General features: G+C 50.5%; 2 protein-coding genes across 3 annotated transcripts in view; one reads left to right on the top strand and one right to left on the bottom strand.

The window, feature by feature from the left end:
• LOC144738050 (uncharacterized) overlaps positions 1-19,414 on the top strand; it is a 478,363-nt gene that overhangs the window by 65,003 nt on the left and 393,946 nt on the right. The gene's annotated exons all lie outside the window — the stretch shown is intronic.
• The window catches only part of LOC144738112 (endothelial cell-selective adhesion molecule-like), a 142,860-nt gene continuing 133,294 nt past the window's right edge, over positions 9,849-19,414 (bottom strand). The window contains exons 4-8 of one of the 2 annotated variants that reach the window (XM_078621028.1): positions 17,184-17,326; positions 16,557-16,767; positions 14,105-14,270; positions 11,667-11,722; positions 9,849-10,015 (exon numbers count right to left, since the gene is read on the bottom strand). In XM_078621028.1, the coding sequence (XP_078477154.1) occupies positions 9,945-10,015; positions 11,667-11,722; positions 14,105-14,270; positions 16,557-16,767; positions 17,184-17,326 (647 nt within the window). In that variant the 3' untranslated portion in view covers positions 9,849-9,944. The remainder of the gene's footprint in view (positions 10,016-11,666; positions 11,723-14,104; positions 14,271-16,556; positions 16,768-17,183; positions 17,327-19,414) is intronic. The other variant, XM_078621025.1, reaches the window with a different exon arrangement.

The raw sequence follows: 19,414 nt of genomic DNA, 5'->3' as shown, positions 1-19,414 counted from the left end.
GTCCCGGCTGCCAACATACAAAAATTTGACAATAAAGGTGCCTTCACCCCCTGACCGCGCGTGTGCCTCACTATTTTTGAACAATAACAGGAACCAGAACAAGAACGCAACAGCAAGATGAGAAAACAACCCGTCGCACCCCCCCCGAATAAATACGAATTCCGTAAAAAAAAACAGCCTATATACAATCAGCAGGGAACCCACCACGCACACACAACACACGGTGAAGCCAACATATGTACATCCGAGGAGTGGGGAACACACCACCCACACAACATCCAATGAACACAACAGCTATGTACACATTTTCCGGCCTCACAACAGTTTGCGCATTTTAGCGCGCGTCCTTGCAGCGGGCCCCTCACACGGGGTAACCGCGCGTGGCGGACCATCAGGTGGCAATTGTCCGTCTTGGGGTGAGCATTCATCCGACTCCGCGTGACCCTCGGTATCCGCAGGAGGGGTGATCGGGCGTGAGCCCGTCACTCCTGATGCACCTGAAGGTGGCACAGCCGGCAAGGCATTAGGTGAGAGCGACGGAGACGGACCCAGCGAGTCGGCCGACCCCCCACATGCTTGGCCACGCGCGTGTGAAGTGTGATTGTGTACCGCAGAGAAGGGTTTTAACCTAGAGGGGTGCACGAACCATCGCCGCTTCCCCCACTTGATGCGCACGCACTGCGGTCGTAACACCTCCACCACTTCCACAGGGCCCCGCCACGGCCGCACCAGTTTAGAGGAGGTTGCCAGTGGCACCTGGGGGCAGTGCAGCCATGCCTTGTCCCCCGGCTTCCACTGCAGCATGTGCGCTCGACTCAATCTGAGGCGCTCATTCGCCTTCTGACGGAGGTCAGAGTTTTGCATTGCAGCATCCCGTGCCTCGGTCAATTTGTCCAGATTAAATTTAACGTGGTCAGCCAGATTAGTTTTTCCCTGCGGCACGGGGATCTGCAACTGGGCACGAACAGGCGGGTCTGGTTCTCGGCCATACATGAGGTAAAAGGGAGAAAACCCCGTAGCTGCATGGGGTGCCATCCGGTACGCCGCCAAGACCCCCTGAATTTGTAGGTCCCAATCCGTTTGCGAGTCCGAAACTTGTTGTGATAACATGGACGTGATGGTGCGATGCAACCGTTCGACCATCCCGTCAGTTTGTGGGTGATATGGGGAGGTTCGAATTTTCTTTGTGCCCAGGAGATCACAGACTTGTCTGAGTAGTTTACCGGAAAAATTTCTGCCCTGGTCGGTCAGCAGCCTCTCCGGAGCACCTTTGTCCAGGACATAACCCTGAACAAAGGCCTCCACGATGGCTGCTGCCGACTGGTTGGCCAGAGGCCAGGCCATAGGCCAGCGTGTAAAATACTCGACACCAGTCAACAAATATCTATTCCCCCTGGGGGTGGCGGGGAATGGTCCCAAAATGTCCAGAGCGACCAGCTCGTTTATCCTGGACACTTTGATCGATTGCAAGGGCGGGTTAGACTCCCGTGCCGGCGGTTTGCGTTGTGCACATCGAGGGCATGATCCCAACAAATCCCCAACATCCCTCGTCATGCCAGGCCAATAAAAATCAAGTTGCAGCAAGGCGAGAGTCTTTTGGGTCCCCAGGTGTAGGAGGCGCTCATGAGCGGCCCATACCACCCTGCCCCGCAACCCAGTAGGGACCACCAGCCGATGTCGACGCGACTTCCCGTCCCAATGCATCAGCAGGCCTTGGCACATTTCCCATGCGTCGGAACCACCTCTTTTCCCCCCCGCCGCACCGCCAACGCGACGTCGCCACCCGAGGAGGGAGACATCCTCCATCTGGAGGCGCCCCCAGTCAATGACGGGCAACCCCAACAGGGAATCTTTGCCCTGTTGTTCGATCGAATTAGTAACTACTGTATCGTCGTCGTTGGCGGCCGCCAAGACAGGAACCGATGTGTCCCCTGGAGGTCTGCAACGTCCAGACCCCAGGAGGCATGCACACTCGGAGGTGGTTGGCAAGCGCGACAGAGCGTCCGCGTTGGTGTGGCGAACGCCCTTACGGTATGTGGTTTGGAAATCGTAATCCTGGAGGACCTCCAACCATCGGGACAATTGTCCCGATGGCTGTTGAACCCTCAGGGCGTACTGCAGTGCCGCATGATCTGTGCGGACGGTGAAATGCCGACCGTACAGATATGGGCGATACTGTTGGATGAAATGGACAATTGCCAACAGTTCCCTACGGGTGACACAATATCGTTGCTCCGCTGGAGACAACACCCGACTGCCGTACGCAACCACACGTTCCACGCCGTCAACCACCTGGGAGAGCACGCCCCCAATACCCGTGTTGCTCGCATCGGTGTCGAGCAAGAATGGTTTTGAAAAATCAGGGTAAATCAGGGGAGGAGCGTTTACCAAAGCGTCCCGAAGGGAGCAAAAAGCAGCTTCCTCCTCCTGACCCCAGCAGAACCGAACCCCTTTTGATGTTAAAGCGTGTAGGGGTTTTGCTATAGTCGCAAAATTAGCGACGAAGCGTCTATAATACGACGCAAACCCAATAAAACTCCTAACCTCTCCCACTGAGGTGGAAGTCGGCCAGGAGCTTACACACTGCGTTTTGGCGGGATCGGTAGAAATACCTGAGCGTCCCACGATGTGCCCCAAATAACGCACCGACTCGCGTAACAAATGGCATTTTTGGGGCTTAAATTTCAAATTAGCAGCCCGCATCTTTAGGAAAACCGCCCGCAACCTCTGGAGATGTTCATCAAAAGTTTTGCCAAAGACAATAACGTCATCCAAATAAATCAGGCACGACTCCCATTGCAATCCAGCCAAAACCAATTCCATCAACCGCTGGAAAGTTGCCGGCGCTGAGTGTAAGCCCATCGGCAACCGGTTGAATTGAAACAGGCCGTGCGGAGTACGGAAAGCAGTTTTAGGCTTTGAATCATCGTCCAGAGGAAGCTGCCAGAATCCCGAAAGTAAGTCCAATGTGGAGAAGAATCGCGCTCCCGCCAAGGCGTCAAGCGATTCGTCCATCCGTGGGAGCGGGTATGCGTCGGCAACCGTAATTTTATTAAGGCGCCGAAAGTCAACGCAAAACCGCAACGAACCGTCCTGCTTCTTAACCAGGACGATCGGCGCTCCCCAAGGGCTGTTGGAGGGAGAAATGATGTCGGCGGCTAGCATGTCATCAACAGCCGATTTGACATGGTCCTTTTCGGCGGGACTCAACCGAAAAGGATTCTGGCGTATTGGCGCGCTGTCACCCGTATCAATATGGTGACGCAGCAGATTAGTGCAGCCCAAATCGTATTTATCCCGACTGAAAACGTCGGAAAATTCCCTTAGTAGTGTCTTAAGACGTTGACGCTCTAAATTTGACAGGTCCGTCGATCCCGCACAAAGCGCCTCGAGCCACCCTTCATCGCTGTCCGAATGTGGTCGCGGTGCAGGGACAGCGCCGACATGACTCGCGACGGGTTCCTCACAGGGCACCGGCGTTGCGTGAGCAAGCACGGTCCCCTGTGGGACCACCACCGTCTGCGAGCCCACATTGAGGACCGCGATGAAGGGTTCTCCTTCCCCTCTCACTATGGTCTGGGCCGGGAGTAAATCAGGTCCACTGACCCCGGCCCTAGACGGTCCCAACAGAACCCCTTGAGCCCCAATGCCCTTAGCGAAGGGCCGCCGAAGTTTCAAAGGAATCAACATTTGCGCCCCCGGAGGAACGCGCACCGTTCTATCTACGAACGCCGGCACCGTCGCGAACGCCATCCGGCTCGTAGCGGGGGATGGCAGAAACGCCATGCGTCGGCCCGATGGGAGCTCAATGCATCCCTGGTCGATTAATATCCTAATCGGCATTTTGGCCAGGAAGTCCATCCCCAGCAGGCACGGAACCGCCAGCGAGGAGGAAACAAAAATCGGCCCAGACAATTTAATATCCCCGACACAAATTTGGGCACGAATTTGTCCGATGATGCCAAGTGAACCCCCGTTAGCAGCAAAGAATGGCACGTTAACAGGCATCAAAGGACGGCTTTGGGCAGGGAGAATGTTATAAATCAACTCCGAAATAATGGTCGCCGATGCTCCTGTATCGACCAGGATGCGCACCTCGACCCCATCGATGTGACCCACAACGGCCGACGACCCTGACGACGCGGCTACAACCCGATGGGCCAACACGGACCACTGGCTGGGTTCAATCTGAGTACCCAGAGCGGTGCGTGTTGGTGCCATGGTACGCGATATTGGCCCCCCCTTCGCTGCGGTGTTTGAGTGTGTGACGGGCGTGTGCGTGGGCCAAGCATGAGGGGTGCCGCGACTCGCCGGATTATGATGGTGGAGCTTGTGACGAGGGCCGGCGTCCCGTTGAGGTGTCGTCCTGCGCTGCCCAGGAGAGCGGCACCCCGAGGCGACGTGGCCCCGGATGCCGCAGTTGTAACAGCGTGGAAGCGCTGGTGACGACGATGGATGTTGTAGACGGCTTGAACCGGCCCGGTCCTCCCGTACTCCCGCTCCATGCTGCCGTTGATGGTCGATGGCGCAAACCTCTTCCGCCGGGAGGGTGGCTGCAGCGACGGCACGCCCGCTCGCCGCCTTGCTGGCCTTCCGTCGTTGAGAGGACAGGTTTGCGTGGAGAAGACGGGCCGCTTGGAGGGAGCACATCTCTGCATCGTCCTGTGCGACAATGACGATGTCTAAGTCGTCCGCCAGCAAAAGTATCTTCTCTGTCACCATGGCGTCGACACCCTCGTCATCCATTCGTGGAAAGGCCTCCTTCGCCAGTGCCAGGAGGCTTGTGCGGTACGCCAGGGGCGACTCCTTCGTCCCCCGCTGGCGATCGTAAAAGAGTTGGCGACAGTCCGATGGTGGACCATATACCGCCGACAGCACCTGCATCGCCTTCCGCAGCGTGGAGCGCCTCTCCTTCGAAGCCGATGTTAGAGTGGCGAGGGCGTCGCTGTCGAGAAGTGCTGGCAGCGCGCGGAGAGCCTCGGCGTCTGTCCACTGTGCCATCTCCTGGTGAGCGAGGAAGCGCCGCTGGAAGCCGCCCCAGTCGCCATCCTCGCCCACAAATTCCTTGAGTGGAGGTAGCCGCTGATGTAAGGCAGCGGCTGCAGAGGAAGAACGCACTCCCTCGTCCGCCTCACTCAACTCAGCGTCGGCACGAACCAGCGATGGCATCGCCGGTCGCACCCGTGGTGACGTTCCGCCCGTTGGTGGTGACGCGGCAGGTACTGTACTCCCGCCGTTGGACGCGATGCTTAGAGCGGCCACGCCCTCAACAGCAGCTGCGGCGATGGCGGGAGTTTCAAAATGTTGCTCCGTGGAAATGGCGGGAAGGCGCTGTGATCGTCGGCTGCCGTTGCCCCGTGGCGGTCCCGCAGCCCCCAGCTGCGTGATGGTGTCGAGCATGGCGGCTGCGGCGTACAGCAGCTCGGTCAGCTTCGCGTGCGCCTCCCTCAGCCCCTCCATCGACGGCTCCCCTTCCTCCAGCTGCTGTGGCGTGGATGCGCCCAGCCCCGGCTGGTCGATGGCATCTTCAGCCGTCTCGGGCCCTCCGACTGCAGTGGTGTCTTCTGCCTCTGGTACCCCGACTCGAGTCGTCCGGCGTGTATCCATGTTCGTACTTTGTTTCACTTCTGACGCCAGATGTAGTAACGCTCACGACTCGTTCACACCGGAGTTGGAGGCACACTTGTTTATTTAACACCAACGTTGTGACATACACATTTGAGGGGGTATCGGCCCCCTCACCCGTCTATCTGAGGACACACCTCTCTAGCTAACCCTAGCCTGCCTCTGAGTCCTCCACTAATGGGCTAGGGGAGGCTATCTTGGCCCGACACTGGTCAGTCGGGCCCGGTACCCAGAGTCCAGACCAGCACTGGCTCTGGCCCTGGTACCACGCCACTGGCTCGAGCCTGCGCGGTCCTGATAAGGACGGCGTACCAGGGGGAGTCCAGGGCTCTCTCTAAGACGTCTTCCGTCTTCTCTCCTTTAGCTAAACATCACTCCCGAGCCCTTCGATACATTCCCCTTTTATACCCAACCCCTCCCTGAGGGGTGGGGCCCCGGGGGATCATAACGACCGAATCGACCCCCCAGGGTGTCTGGCGCGGACGTCGCAGAGGGCACCTGCTCGTGCACTCATGTAGCCCCGCCTACTGTGTTTGTTTACCATAGGCTGCCATGCATAACGGGCTCTCTCTCTAACACCCCTACATATTTAAAGAAGCAAATTTATAGAAATTATATTACATGGCTCACTCAGTCACTGTCGTAGACTGGTTTACATAGTATACAAAATAATTTTTTTTCTTGATTTCACTGTCGCAAACTGGTCAATCACGTTATCAAAATCAGTTTTTTCCAATGTTTCTCTTTCAACGCTAAGAAGAGCAATATTGCTGAGACGATCTTGTCCCATTGAAGCACACAAATACGACAAAATAAGTTTAAATTTGCTGAACGACCGCTCACAGCTTGCAATTGAAACTGCTATTGCAGTGAAATTCGCAAATTCGGAAATATGTCGTCTCCGTAAAACACAATAAAACCAAGAAGATCCAAAGGAGTTAATGGTAGAACTTCATCCCGGTTACTGAGCAGCATTTTGCAATCTCCAATTTCTGTGAAAAGTTTGTGGCCATTGATGTCGGTGCCATAGAAATGTCCAAAATCTGTGCAATTTCGACGAATTGCAATGACATCTGTGTCAGATAGAAGAGTTTTGACGTCCAGCAGAAATCCAAATTTTGTGTTCAGGTCTTTTAGTCGTAAAAACCGTGTTGACATCTCCTGTTGAAGTCGATAAAATACGCTCTTCATAATGTGCACAATTTCTTCTTCTGCTGAAAGTCCTGCATCTCTTGCTAGTTCTCCTGGCATCTTCCGACGTCGCCTAATTCTTATGTCCACATCGATCCCCCAGGCTGTGCATCTTGTTTTGGCGTTTTCTACAGCAACTTGGCTCAAATCATCACGAAGCTTGACAAATTCATGCTCCAAAGATTCAAGATCAGTTGCTGCTTCCTTGAAATTAATAGTAGGATCCTGTAAGCGCTTCTGAACACGATACATTTTTCCAAGAATGACATTCCAGAAATATAATAAGACTATGAAGTTAAAATGTAATATGCATGCCTGTAACTGTTCTGCATCACTTCTGGTTTCAGGCGTCATAGTCACGTCCTCCGATAATTTGTCTAGCAGCCCTACTAGTTCATCCAGTCCTTCATAGATAGCTTTAACAGCTTCAGATCGTGCACTCCAGTGTGTTATTACATCACCCCCCCCCCCCCCCCCCCCCGGTGAAAAAATTTAGCCGTCTCGGCTGGGAAAAGGGTGAAGAACCAATACCGCTACATCTTATTAGGGCACCAAGGTGCGTTTAACAATTTGAGGGTTAACCGGCGTTCCCGCGCCTAACAACATGTAAAACAGTCACCCATAATAATTAGAAGAAAATCACAACATACATTAGGGCGCCCCTGCAGCGCGGTAACGACAGGGAATCAGCGAACGATCAAACGTTAACGAAACGGAAGAGATTTCGACTGCGTACGCGACGCGGGACCCTCTCCGCTCCCAGCGCAAGGTCGCTTTGCTTCCGGATGAACAGGAGGTGGCAGGCTCGAAGAAGAAGTCGGTTGTTGGTGCTTGGTCACGTCCAGGGCGGGCCCCGTTGGAGGGGGGGCAGCGGGGGCTTCCTCAGCCCTCAGAACCTGTTCATCTGCAGGAGGCACAACACAGTCCCCCCTGGGATCAACGGGCGTGTCAAGCGGAGCAGTCGGCCCAGCAGAACCCGGCAGGTCAGCTATTGGGGATGAAGGACCGACACGCGCGTCAACATAGGGTTTAAGTCGCGAGGAATGAACATACCACCGACGTTTGCCGTATTGAACGGGGATACTTTGCGAGTTCCGAACATCTACGAGCGTCACAGGCCCCCGCCATGGCCTGTGCAGTTTAGGGGATGTGCCCGCCGGTACCTGGGGGCAGTGGAGCTACGCCAGGTCTCCCACTGACCAAGGCATGCGAGTATGCGATCGACGCGCGTACCGTTCGTTCCTTGCCTGAGCACGGGCCGTCGCACACCGGGCAGCCTCTTGCGCCTCCATTACTCGTTCAAGCGAGTCACGCACGTGGTCAGGCAGGGAGCGGGACGGTCGTTTACTCGGCTTACCCAGTTGCACATCGATGGGTGGAACATTTTCACGGCCATACATAAAAAAAAATGGTGAGTATCCCGTGGACGTGTGCGGAGCCATGCGGTATGCCGCTAAGACGCCTGGTATGTGCAGGTCCCAATCGGTTTGCTTTTCACTGACCGTGTGACAAAGCATAGCCGAGAGGGTACGGTTGAATCGTTACACCATACCATCTGTTTGTGGATGGTATGGGGAGGTGCGAACTTTCTTTGTACCCAGCGCGTCACAAACTTCCCTAAGCAATTTAGAGGAGAAATTCCGCCCTTGATCTGTGAGCAGCCTCTCAGGTGCCCCCTTGTCCATGACATACCCGTTCAAGAAAGCATCGGTGATGGATGCTGCCGTTTGGTCGGGCAGAGGCCAGGCCATCGGCCATCGAGAAAAATATTCCACCCCGACCAGAAGGTATTTATTGCCCCTAGCCGACGGGGGAAACGGCCCCAGAATGTCGAGAGCAACTAATTCGTTGATACGGGACACCTCAATGGAACGCAACGGTGGTACATAGTGGTTCCGAGGTGGCTTCCTCTTTGCACAATCATGGCACGAGCAGACAAAAGTCATTGACGTCTGCCGTCATACCGGCCCAGAAAAAATCCTTTTGCATTGCGGCCAAAGTCTTTTGGACGCCGAGGTGCATCAACTTATCAGTGTGCAGAGCACGGAGCAGGTCGTAGCGAAGCGAAGTAGGCACTACCAAGCGTGATCGGTCAGACAACCCGTCGGTACACATTAACAATCCCGACGTGCCTCAGAACATCTGCCACTTCCAGCCCGCCAATTGAGATTTTTGTTTCCCTACCAATTTCCGTAGCGGAGACAGCGAGGCATCGGCCTCATGCTCACGTAACCAGACCGCGTGCGGCAGCCGTAAGGTATCATCGGTGTCCACCGACACCTGCTGGTCATCCTCCTTCGCTTTTGCCCCTGCGTCGTCCTCATTCGCTATCGCCCCCGTAACCGGGCAGGGCGACATGGGCGGTGCCGCGCAGCGGTGCGTGCCCGTCAGGCAAGTGCACGGAGGAACGGGCGGCAGCCGTGAGAGCGCATCAGCGTTCGCGTGACGGGCCCCCTTTCGGTATGTTATATCGAAGGAAAATTCCGGTAACGATTCCAACCACCGGGCGTATAATTGGCCTGACGGCTGATCCAATTTCAGGGAATATTGCAAAGCCGCATGATCAGTGCGAACCAGGAATTTCCGTCCATACAGGTACGGCCGGTACAATCGAACAAAATGGACAATTGCCAAAAGTTCCCGCCTTGTCACGCAATATCGCGTTTCCGCAGGGGATAGAACCCTGCTGCCGTACGCCACCACTCACTCAACCCCGTCCTTGCGTTGCGACAAAACGGCTCCAATGCCGATATCACTGGCATCCGTATCAAGGATGAACGGCTGTGAGAAGTCTGGGTAACCATGTGTCTGGGAGGCTCAAACGTGACACGTGGTCAACTGGTTGCCCCTCCCTCCACCAGCAACGCCCACATTTTTATAGCAACGCCCACACAGTTGAGGTCTCGAGTTCTACATCTCCATTTTCCAGCGTTCCAGGCAAACCAGGACTTTGGTAGCTTTACGTTAACCTTATGAGGCATTGCGGTTCAACTGCACGTCGCTACGTTGCCGGCGTCTTGCTCATTGGCTCGATATGGGGTTGGTTTCTAGCAGTGGTGAGTTGATTGGTACAACTTGTTGTGTTAGTTAAGGTGGCTTGGGACTGGTTGGCTGGACTTCTGGCTTCGTTAGATTGAGGTCTCATGTTCTCCTTCTTCATCGTTTGGCTCATCTGCCTGCTCTGCCAGTCCAACTTGACCTGTATAAGAAAGAGAGGTAAGCAATGAGTGCGTGATGAGGCTAAGTGAACAGTGTAAGATTAAATTTCGATTTAAAGCTTTCGTGACTGCAGGGATTCATCTTCTTGGTTCTTTCGGTAAAGTTGCGTAAAAGGGAAATAATAAAAAAATAAAACATAAAAAAATAATTCTCACGACGTTTCGGCCACAACGCAAGCAGCCGTCCTCAGGTGAAGAACAGGTCTGTCGGAAAGACAGCGTAAGATTGTGCAATACGGGCATAGATAACGAATACAGGTACGTGTATAACAACAACAGCCGCTCACAACGTGACAATGACGTCAAAACTGCACTTGTGCCATTCTAGGAACACTTTGAGGTTCCGTGATTTGTCAAAGTTCGCTGGCAGGAGGTCACGGAACAGACCCAGGCCTCATGGGTTGATTGAGATGGCTGGCAGATGCGCCACCTTTGCCCCCTACTGTGCTAACTTTCTGCGCTTTAGCCGCCTCCTCCGCCCTCCGTTGTTGTTGGAGGGCGACTGCCTCCATCTGCTCAGCAGCGTCCTTCACGAACCTCCTGCACAGAAGCCGATCTTGACACCGCTGGTACCAGTCATCGGCAAGTCCACTCGGCACACACACACGCCCAGTGTTCCATTGAAATATTGCGCTAATGCTTGGGTGGCCTCGTTATACATTTTATTAAAAAAAGTAAGTTCTATGAAGACCAAACCAAGCCTAATTACTGCTTGCAATGTAAATGCTTTAAAACATCAACAGAACAATTGGTCATTCACTAAAACGTAGAAAAAATATTGACTCAAGTTGCGAGCCCGAATTTAAGCAATTTGTTGAGCACTCCCCTTCTCTTCCCAGACAATCTGGACCACCCTTCTCGCATTCCCAACCTCCAAGTTGTCTACCCTATCCAAGCCACGCGATTCCTAGCGCCCTGCACGTGCCCCTGCATGCATCGTAACGTGGGGGGTGGCTTCATTGCAGCCTCAAGCACCCGGCTCATGAATCAAAGTCACTTCCCGTGCCATGATAAACTTGCGTTACGCGAACACAAAGGTCCATACTGTTTGGTTTTTTCGGTAAAGTCACGTAGGTTAAAAAAGAAAACAAATAAATTAAATCACGACGTTTCGGAGGCAATACAAGCTTCCGTCTTCAGGTGGAACCATCACAGCAAAATGACTGTATCAAGTGATACATCGCAACATCCTCGCTTCTGTGCTGCACAGCGTCTGCTCCTCCTGGTTTTCAGGAGGAGTATCAAGTAATACAGTACTTTTGCTGTGACGGTTCCACCTGAAGACGGAAGCTTGTGTTGCCTCCGAAACGTCGTGATATAATTTATTTGTTTTCTTTTTTCACCTACGTGACTTTACCGAAAAAAAAACAAAGAGTATAGATCCTTGCAATCACGAAAACTTCAAATCTAGAATGAACACAAAGGTCCCCTATGATGTAGCCTTGACCAGTCAGTCGAGGCAAGTGCTGTTAGCGAGTAACACCTCGAGAGGGTGCTAGCGTTTACACAACGCACCGAGGTTATGGAATTGAACCCAGGTCGCTGGTTCTTAGCGCAGTGCGCACACAAACACACACAGGAAGAATGACACTGACAGGAGTGGCTCCTGCTTCAAGCCTCTCTCGCTCTCACCTGAGCATCCTTCAGCATCGGATACACCTGGGTTCATTCGCTCCTGTTCATGAGGCCTGTTGAAAGAGAAGTGGACAGGCGTCGATCACACATCCCCACCCTCACCCACATGCAGCCTGTGTCACTGGCACGGCTGGGAGTCTATCCCAGGGCTCACACCTGCCTGGCACCTGCATGTAACCACTGACCACAGCAATCACTGACCCTGACCTAAAAGACATCCTTTGTTTAATCTCGTGAAATCCCATTGAGAGTATTGTCTCTTGTGATTTATGTATTTTATTTAACTATGTGAGAGCAGGGGAAGGGGAGCTGTTTCTCCAACCATGGAGAAACAATCCCCTGAGAAGCCAATCAAATCAATAACTTTAACATACATAGCAGATGTTACCAAAAATATTTCCAAAATCTTAAACAAATACAAGATCCAGGTCCAATTTAATACCGTACACAAAATCCGTGATCTAATCCCATCTGTGACGGAGGTCATTCCTGACATGCAATATCCTGGAGTCTACAAACCGAGTTGTACCTGCGGTAGCAGTTACATTGGGGAAACGAAAATACATGTCTCGGACTGTGTTCGCGAACACAAGGCAGATCTGAAACACGGCAGAACCAATACCTCTGCCGTGGTTGACCATTGCTATAACGCTGTGGGCTCGCATGATATTGTTTTTTCCGAGACCAAGGTACTCTGCAAACCTTCGGGCTACTATCAAAGGTTTGTTCATGAAGCCATCCAGATATATAAACATATACATAACTTCAACCGAGAAGATGGATACAAATTGAGCAATCATTGGAAGGATGTTATTAACCAGGTAAAGCCTTAACTGGTTGTGGTTGTTTCCATCATACTCGCCGGGTACTAGTAGATTTTTCTGAGTTACCTTCCCCCCGTGTCCCACACTCAGCTCCCCACTTCTAGCCCCGCCCACTTCCCCCCCCAGCCTCACTTCTCCCCCTAGCGCTCACACAACCCCCCTCCTCTCCCTGCTCCACCCCCCCCCCCTCTCTCTCCCCCCTTGTTCCTCTCCCCTTTCTCACCTATATAACCTCTTGCCACGGCAGCTCTCTCGCCTACTTCAGCACTTTTTTCTTGCTGTGGTTGTTCCACCTGATGAAGATTGCTTGCGTTGCGATCGAAACGTCGTGATTTGTTTCATTTTATTTGATTTCTACCTACGTAACTTTACTAAAAGAACCAGTTAGTATGGATTCCTGCAGTCACGAAAGCTTCAAATCAAGAACACTGTCTCTTGTGATTGATGTATTTTATTTAACTACGAGGTTGTTCGGGGTCGCCCCCCAACAACCACAGCCTGCGGCGGCCCCCAACAGACTGGTCAAGTAAATCCTTACGATCCACTCGCACAGCGTGCGGTGGGCCTTCATCCAGCAGTGGATTTAAGCACCAAAAAAGCTACAGTACCAATGTAATTAGAACCGTGTGTATATGTCCGTACGTAATAGGTGTGTGTAGTGCATGTATGTTTTACCGTCAAAACTATTATTGTAGAGTACTGTAAAAAGAATGCAAACGACTTTGCTCTACTTGAGGACTTTCAATAAGTCGAATAAGAGTGGCTTTACGCGGCTTTCACTTAAAACTTTAACTCGCCATACCCTTTTTGTCCCGCGATGTACCTTTAATGTGAATGAATGAAAATGTATTTTAACTTTATTTGCGATATTTAAATTTACTTCTAAGAGCTATGACTTATTAATCAATGAAATAACTGTTAGGATGAGTTGGCACTTGCGATATAAAAGAAATGATAAAAAATAACTCGTGTCATTTTGCCTCAAACATAAATCGGCGCTTTAAAAGAGTTGAAGATGTTTTTGAAAATTGAGAAAAAAATTAACGGCGAGGTTGGAGGCGTGACGTCATTACACACGAACGTGGCTGAGGTGTTGTGAAAGAGATCTGACGTCACCGCCCATGCGTGAGTGATCGGGGGCGTATATGTTTGTGAGGGGCGCACCTCTGGTTGGCTGCTTGGTCCCGGTCACGTGACGCACTTTAACCAATCCGTGCCGCGTTAATCACACAATGACAGAATGACAGATTGACAGACCTGCGTGTCAATTGAGATCACTGTGTCTTGTGATTTATGTGTTTTATTAACTACGTGAGAGTCCATTGAGATTCACCATCTCCTTTGACTGACGCAGTCTCACATCACCACCCCCACTCACATGGAGCCCCTGCCACTGAAAGCAGCCACGGCTGGGAGTCTAACTCAGGGGTCCCAGCTGCTAGGAGCTCACGATGGCTCCACTGAGCACAGCTCTGAGTCTCGGGCAGGCAGGGAGCTGGAGTCAAACTCAGGCTCTTGGAGAGGGCCGGCTGAGGGTCTCTGGCGTGGCCATTATGAGCCGTGTTCTATCACTCACTGTGAGGTTCTGGTGCAAGTGCGGTCGATACTCACTGGGCTGCTGATTCTATTGGCTGACTTTGTCTCTTCTTCCAGCAGTAATAACCAACTCCAGCAACAGCAAGCAGAAGAGCAGCAATGACTCCAACCACGATGCCAGCTACAGTTAATGGAGCTAGAGTTGAAGCTGGACTTGGCGTGGGTGCTGCGTCTGTCGGTTCTGTTAAACACAAACCTCAGACGACACGGAAATACGTGAACACCCAAGAGATGCACACAGTCAACGTCTTCTTCCTCTTCCTGCCATGTCCCCCTCCTCTCGTGCGGCCTTTGCCCTGCAGCTCCTCCTGCTCTGCTCGTCGCTGCCTTGGGTCACCTCCGCATCTACTGGCCAGTCACTCGAATCCGCCGCGTTCGCCACTTCTACTCCCCTCGCTCTCGGCCTGCCCCTCTGTCTCCACCTTGGTGCCTCCACGTTCATTGCACCTTCTTTTACTAAGCCAGCCCCAGCCGTGTGAGACGAATCCCTCTTATCCGCTCGAGTGAGATGAGCACCGCCACTCAAAGTTCAAAGTTCATGTATTAGGTGTAGCGCTGTGAGCCATTCGGCTCTTGAATCGGGTGCAACCGCAACAAACAAAAAACTAAAACATGAACAAGAAAACATCTTAAAGTGACTATGTGGCTGAGTGCAAACAGAAAATCCAAGAAAAGACAGCAAAATATTGCAGAAAAAAATCACCGTACACCAACCCTGTGCAAATATCCCAGTGGGATGCAAGTCAAATAACAACAACAACCACAAGACAACTTAGATTTGGCTTCCCCAGCCCTTCAGTTCTGACTGATCCAGTCCTGTAATCGCTGAGATCCATCGCACCATCCTCGCTTCTGTGCTGCACAGCATCTGCTCCTGCTGAATGTCAGCAGCAGCAGCAGATGCTCTGTGGCTTTATCGAACTCGCGTTCTGGCTCTACGCGGTGCACCTAATGCGCACTGTTTTCTATAACACGGGGGTGATGTTTCGGCTGGACGCTGCTAAGACTATCATTCTCCGTGTCGAAAAGTAGTGCCCTGAGATAGCTGCATCCATTGCAAGGTGTGAATGAATCGACTTTAAGAACGATTTGATTTCCATGCATGTTTTAGTGCGTGTGTGTGTTTTTGAGAGTTTTTCGTGTGAAAAATAAACACACTCAACATGCACAACGATGCAATGGGAATGTTTACACAGTGCCTCAAGTATCTCGCCGTCCAGTCATTGAGGACTTTAGATGGCTGCCTAGATGGCGAATTGGCGACAGAGTCAGGGGAGAGCGTCGGGTTGGGAATTCATCATTAGGGGGGAGCATTGGGCGCGAGTTCTGCGGTGCGGGAATGAGACGGGAGTTTCATGTTAAGGAGTGTATTAATTCTGGATTTGAAGCTTTCGTGACTGCAAGGATTCATATTCTTAGGTTTTTTCGGTAAAGTCACTTAGGTAAAAAAATAATTAAAAATAATAATAAAAGTAAAGTAAAAATAACTCCACCTGAAGACGGAAGCTTGTGTTGCCTCCCAAACGTCGTGATTTTTATTTTATTTTTTATTTTACTTTTATTAATTTAATTTTTTTTTACCTACGTGACTTTACCGAAAAAACCTAAGAATAATTAAGGAGTGTACACACGCAAGAAATGGAGAGCAACTCGGCATCCTTTAGTACAATGACAAGGGCAGACATCTTGTAGAATTAGTAACAGAGAGGGTGGGGTGATCATTTCTGGCCCAGGAAGGCAACCCTAGTTTTCCCACAATGTCTATTATCTGTCGAACGTGGTTCTGCCTAACGCGTCATTTTCTAGGAACGTAACCCCCCAGTGAGGCTTGCCTGTGAATGTTAAATAGTGATGGTGCTATAATAACCGAGCCTAGAGGGACGCCATTGTTCATGGTTCTCTTGCGGCTGTGTTCACTGGCGAGGTGTTCACCCTCAACGCACGGTTTGCTGAGCATCGTGTTCATTAGGTGAACGGTAGAACAGCTTTTGATGACTTTTTGGGCCAACTTCGGCAGCAGACAATAACGCCAAATGGAGTCATTGACAGCCAGCAGGAGCGGTCAATCAACGCTGTGCCGGTTTCCTGTTGACGCCGCAAATCGCATTGCAGCTCCCGCATCGGCACTTGAAGTGAATCCGAATCAGAAGCTTATTTCCCGAGTAAAGCCCTTTTGAGCTAAGACGCTTTTTTTCAACATCAAAGCATTCCACATCCCACGAGTGGACAACAATCTCATGGGACACAGACAGAGACAGGAAATCAAGCTATCATTGGCTCACGTAGACAACTCAGCAAATAGTCGAGTTTCTTATACTACAGGATGTGACAAAGACCTTTTATGTCCTGTGCCAACAGAGTGAATTTTCGTGGTAAATCTGGACAATGGCGATAATTTGGATTTTCACTCAGCGAGAATGATAAAGTATTGGGAGTTAAATAGATCCAGCGAGAACATAATGCAAACCTGGTTCATTGTGAACGTTCAGCTGCAGGTTCCCGATGTCTTGCATGTTTGGCTTGTCGTTTTGAGAAACCGTGATCTCACAGCGATATTGCCCGGCGTCGTGGGTCTGGATGTCGCTGATGGTGATGGAGGCGTTACACGTGGACTCATCACCCACCCACGTCACCTGCAATGGTCTGAGGCTTCTCTTGCTGTATTTGATCTTATAAACCTGTGATCGATAAACGTGAGAACACGTACAGACAAACGATGCGGTTCAAGGGTTGGATTCTCTATACATATGATACACATGCTCATTGTAAAAAAATATATATATTTCATCAGTAACGTTCCGTATAACAGTAAAATAAAATAACCCTACAATGTGGGCAATGGCTCTTCTTCAAAGTAGAAGGAGATCGAGCAGAGAAATAGTTACAATTACAGTTGGATATTACAAGGTAAAATGTGGTGTCTGTAAAATGTTGAGGTTGAAAGCCCATGGCCCATCAGCAGTGGAGAGTGTTAAACCTTCCACTGCCACATATTAGCATGAAAGGTCGCGAATAATTACGTTTTATTCATTTTTGCGTGCAGGGTTTAGTCAGAGGGGGGAAATATGGATTTGCAACTGTAATAGTAACGCACCTTCTCATTGTGTCCGCCTATGGTCCTGAACCACTCCACCAGCGTCCATGAAACGTCACTGATGGTGCAGGTGTAAGAGCAGGGCAGGAGAACCGTGCTGCCTACTCTTGCCTTTACCTCAACTGGGGTGACAACGGCCAGGTCTGTGGACAAACCCACGATGTTCACATTAGCATTGGGATGGGACTTCTGGGGGAGATGCTGTGCTCACAACAGAGAAAGGGCAAGCACTTTCCAGGACACTAAACATCTCATTGGATGACTAGCAGAACAGTGCAATGCTGCATATTAGAGAACGGTCCACGGAAGTGGATATCTTAAAGCTACCTCTGAGGTCCCCTTAAGTGGTGTCACGGTGGCAAGGTGTTAACTACCTCGCCTGGTATACAGGGGGTCGTGGTTTGGATCCCGACGCGGACGCCTGCTGCTGTATATTTGAAGTTTGCATGTTCTCCCCGTGGTCACATGAATGTATCTCTCTATTCTCCGGTTTTCCCCTCCATATTTAGAATCAAATCACGCGTCTGGAGTATTTGTCTGCTATAAAAGTCCACGCGATAAGCCTTTTTGTTGAGCTGCTATCAATTGTGGCCAGGTCACTTCTGAAAACAACTACATAGCTCAGTGGGCCTGGTAAAATAAGAAGTAGTTTAGTTTAGGTACCATTGAAACCGCACTGCAGGGAGGATTGCTTTCCCATAGTGCACTGCAAAAGCGAGTCACGTTTGATGCATGAGACCCAAACAGATATGCAGGAAAACCTGGCCAATTCGGTATTGTCAAACGCGTGTTTCTGCTCTACACGGTTTGCCTGAGGTCGGTCTTTCTGGAACACTGGGGTGATGGTCAAGCTCTGCGTGGTTTAATGCTCAGTTTAACACGGAGGCTTCCGCGACCAATATTATCAAGAAGAGTTTTTTTTGCACTAGATCACGTAAATATAGATGTGTCATTAGAACCGCCACCACCTGGCACAGCCAATGAGTAGGTTTGCTAATTCGTTACTACAGCACACTGGTGTGTTGGAGAGTAAATGCACAACATTTACAATTTGAGTATGACGTTTATCCAGTAATTATAACTAGCATCATCAGGCGACAGCCAGATTTGTGGAAAAATCCTCCTGTTTTGTTCTTAAATAGAGGGATACATGTGATGTCGTGACTTATGAGCCCTTCAGATGCGACGGCCAGAGATTCAAAGATATGTGGATGACACATTGATGATTTAGCCACACGGCAAAGATACACTCGACGAATTTCTAAATCATCTCAACTCGCCAATCATTTCAACTCACTATGAAAGTGGAAGTTGACAGAACAATGTTTACTGAAAGAAAACGCACACTGCAACAGAATGCAGTCACACCATCACCCCACACATCCTCTCTCATCAAGACGCTGATACATCGGGCTAAGAAAGTGTCAGATGGGGATAGTCTGATAAGTGAAATTAAAGAGGTTAAAGAAGCGCTGCAATTGAACAGTTACAGTGATGCACAAATCAACAGGGCACTGAATGTCAAAACCAAATCAAATAACAAGAGCATTGAAACTGCCCAAGTAATTAAAACAATCAAAATAGCGTGCATTGCGGGAGTAACTGATAAACTAGCCAGAACTAAAGATTCTAGTCAGATTTGGCATGATACATAACATACAAAAACTAATATCTGGTAGTAATAGGTTTTTACCCTTTAAACTGGTACAAAAACGGACACCTTTATACAAGGCATCATGTTTGCAATAACCACAACACAAGCAGTCAAAATGCAAACAAAAATAAACAACTTTGATAATGATATACACTGTCCTTGAAGTTGATTGGTCCACACCCGAGACAGCTTTTCTTAGAGCCTAGTCTCCATTGGTGTTGGACCAGATGACGCCAAAAGGCGTACAACTCAAAAGCAGCGCACTCTCAGAGTATTGAGAGCTCGGGTAAGCATTTACACTATGAGACCTCCTTTACCAGTGGCAAAATATAGTAATAGGTTTTTACCCTTTAAACTGGTACAACAACTGACACCTTTATACAAGGCATCATGTATGCAATAACCACAACACAAGCAGTCAACTGGTCCAACATCAATGGAGACTTGGCTCTAAGTAAAGCTGTCTCGGGTGTGGACCAATCAACTTCAAGGACAGTGCATATCATTATCAGAGTTGTTTCTTATTGTTTGAATTTTGACTGCTTGTGTTGTGGTTATTGCAAACATGATTCCTTGT

This window comes from Lampetra planeri, chromosome 77 (assembly GCF_965212315.1).
Source record: "Lampetra planeri chromosome 77, kcLamPlan1.2.h2, whole genome shotgun sequence".
Lineage (NCBI taxonomy): Eukaryota > Metazoa > Chordata > Hyperoartia > Petromyzontiformes > Petromyzontidae > Lampetra > Lampetra planeri.
The sequence above is the reverse complement of the archived record's forward strand: the minus strand, read 5'-3'. Positions and strand labels throughout refer to the sequence as shown.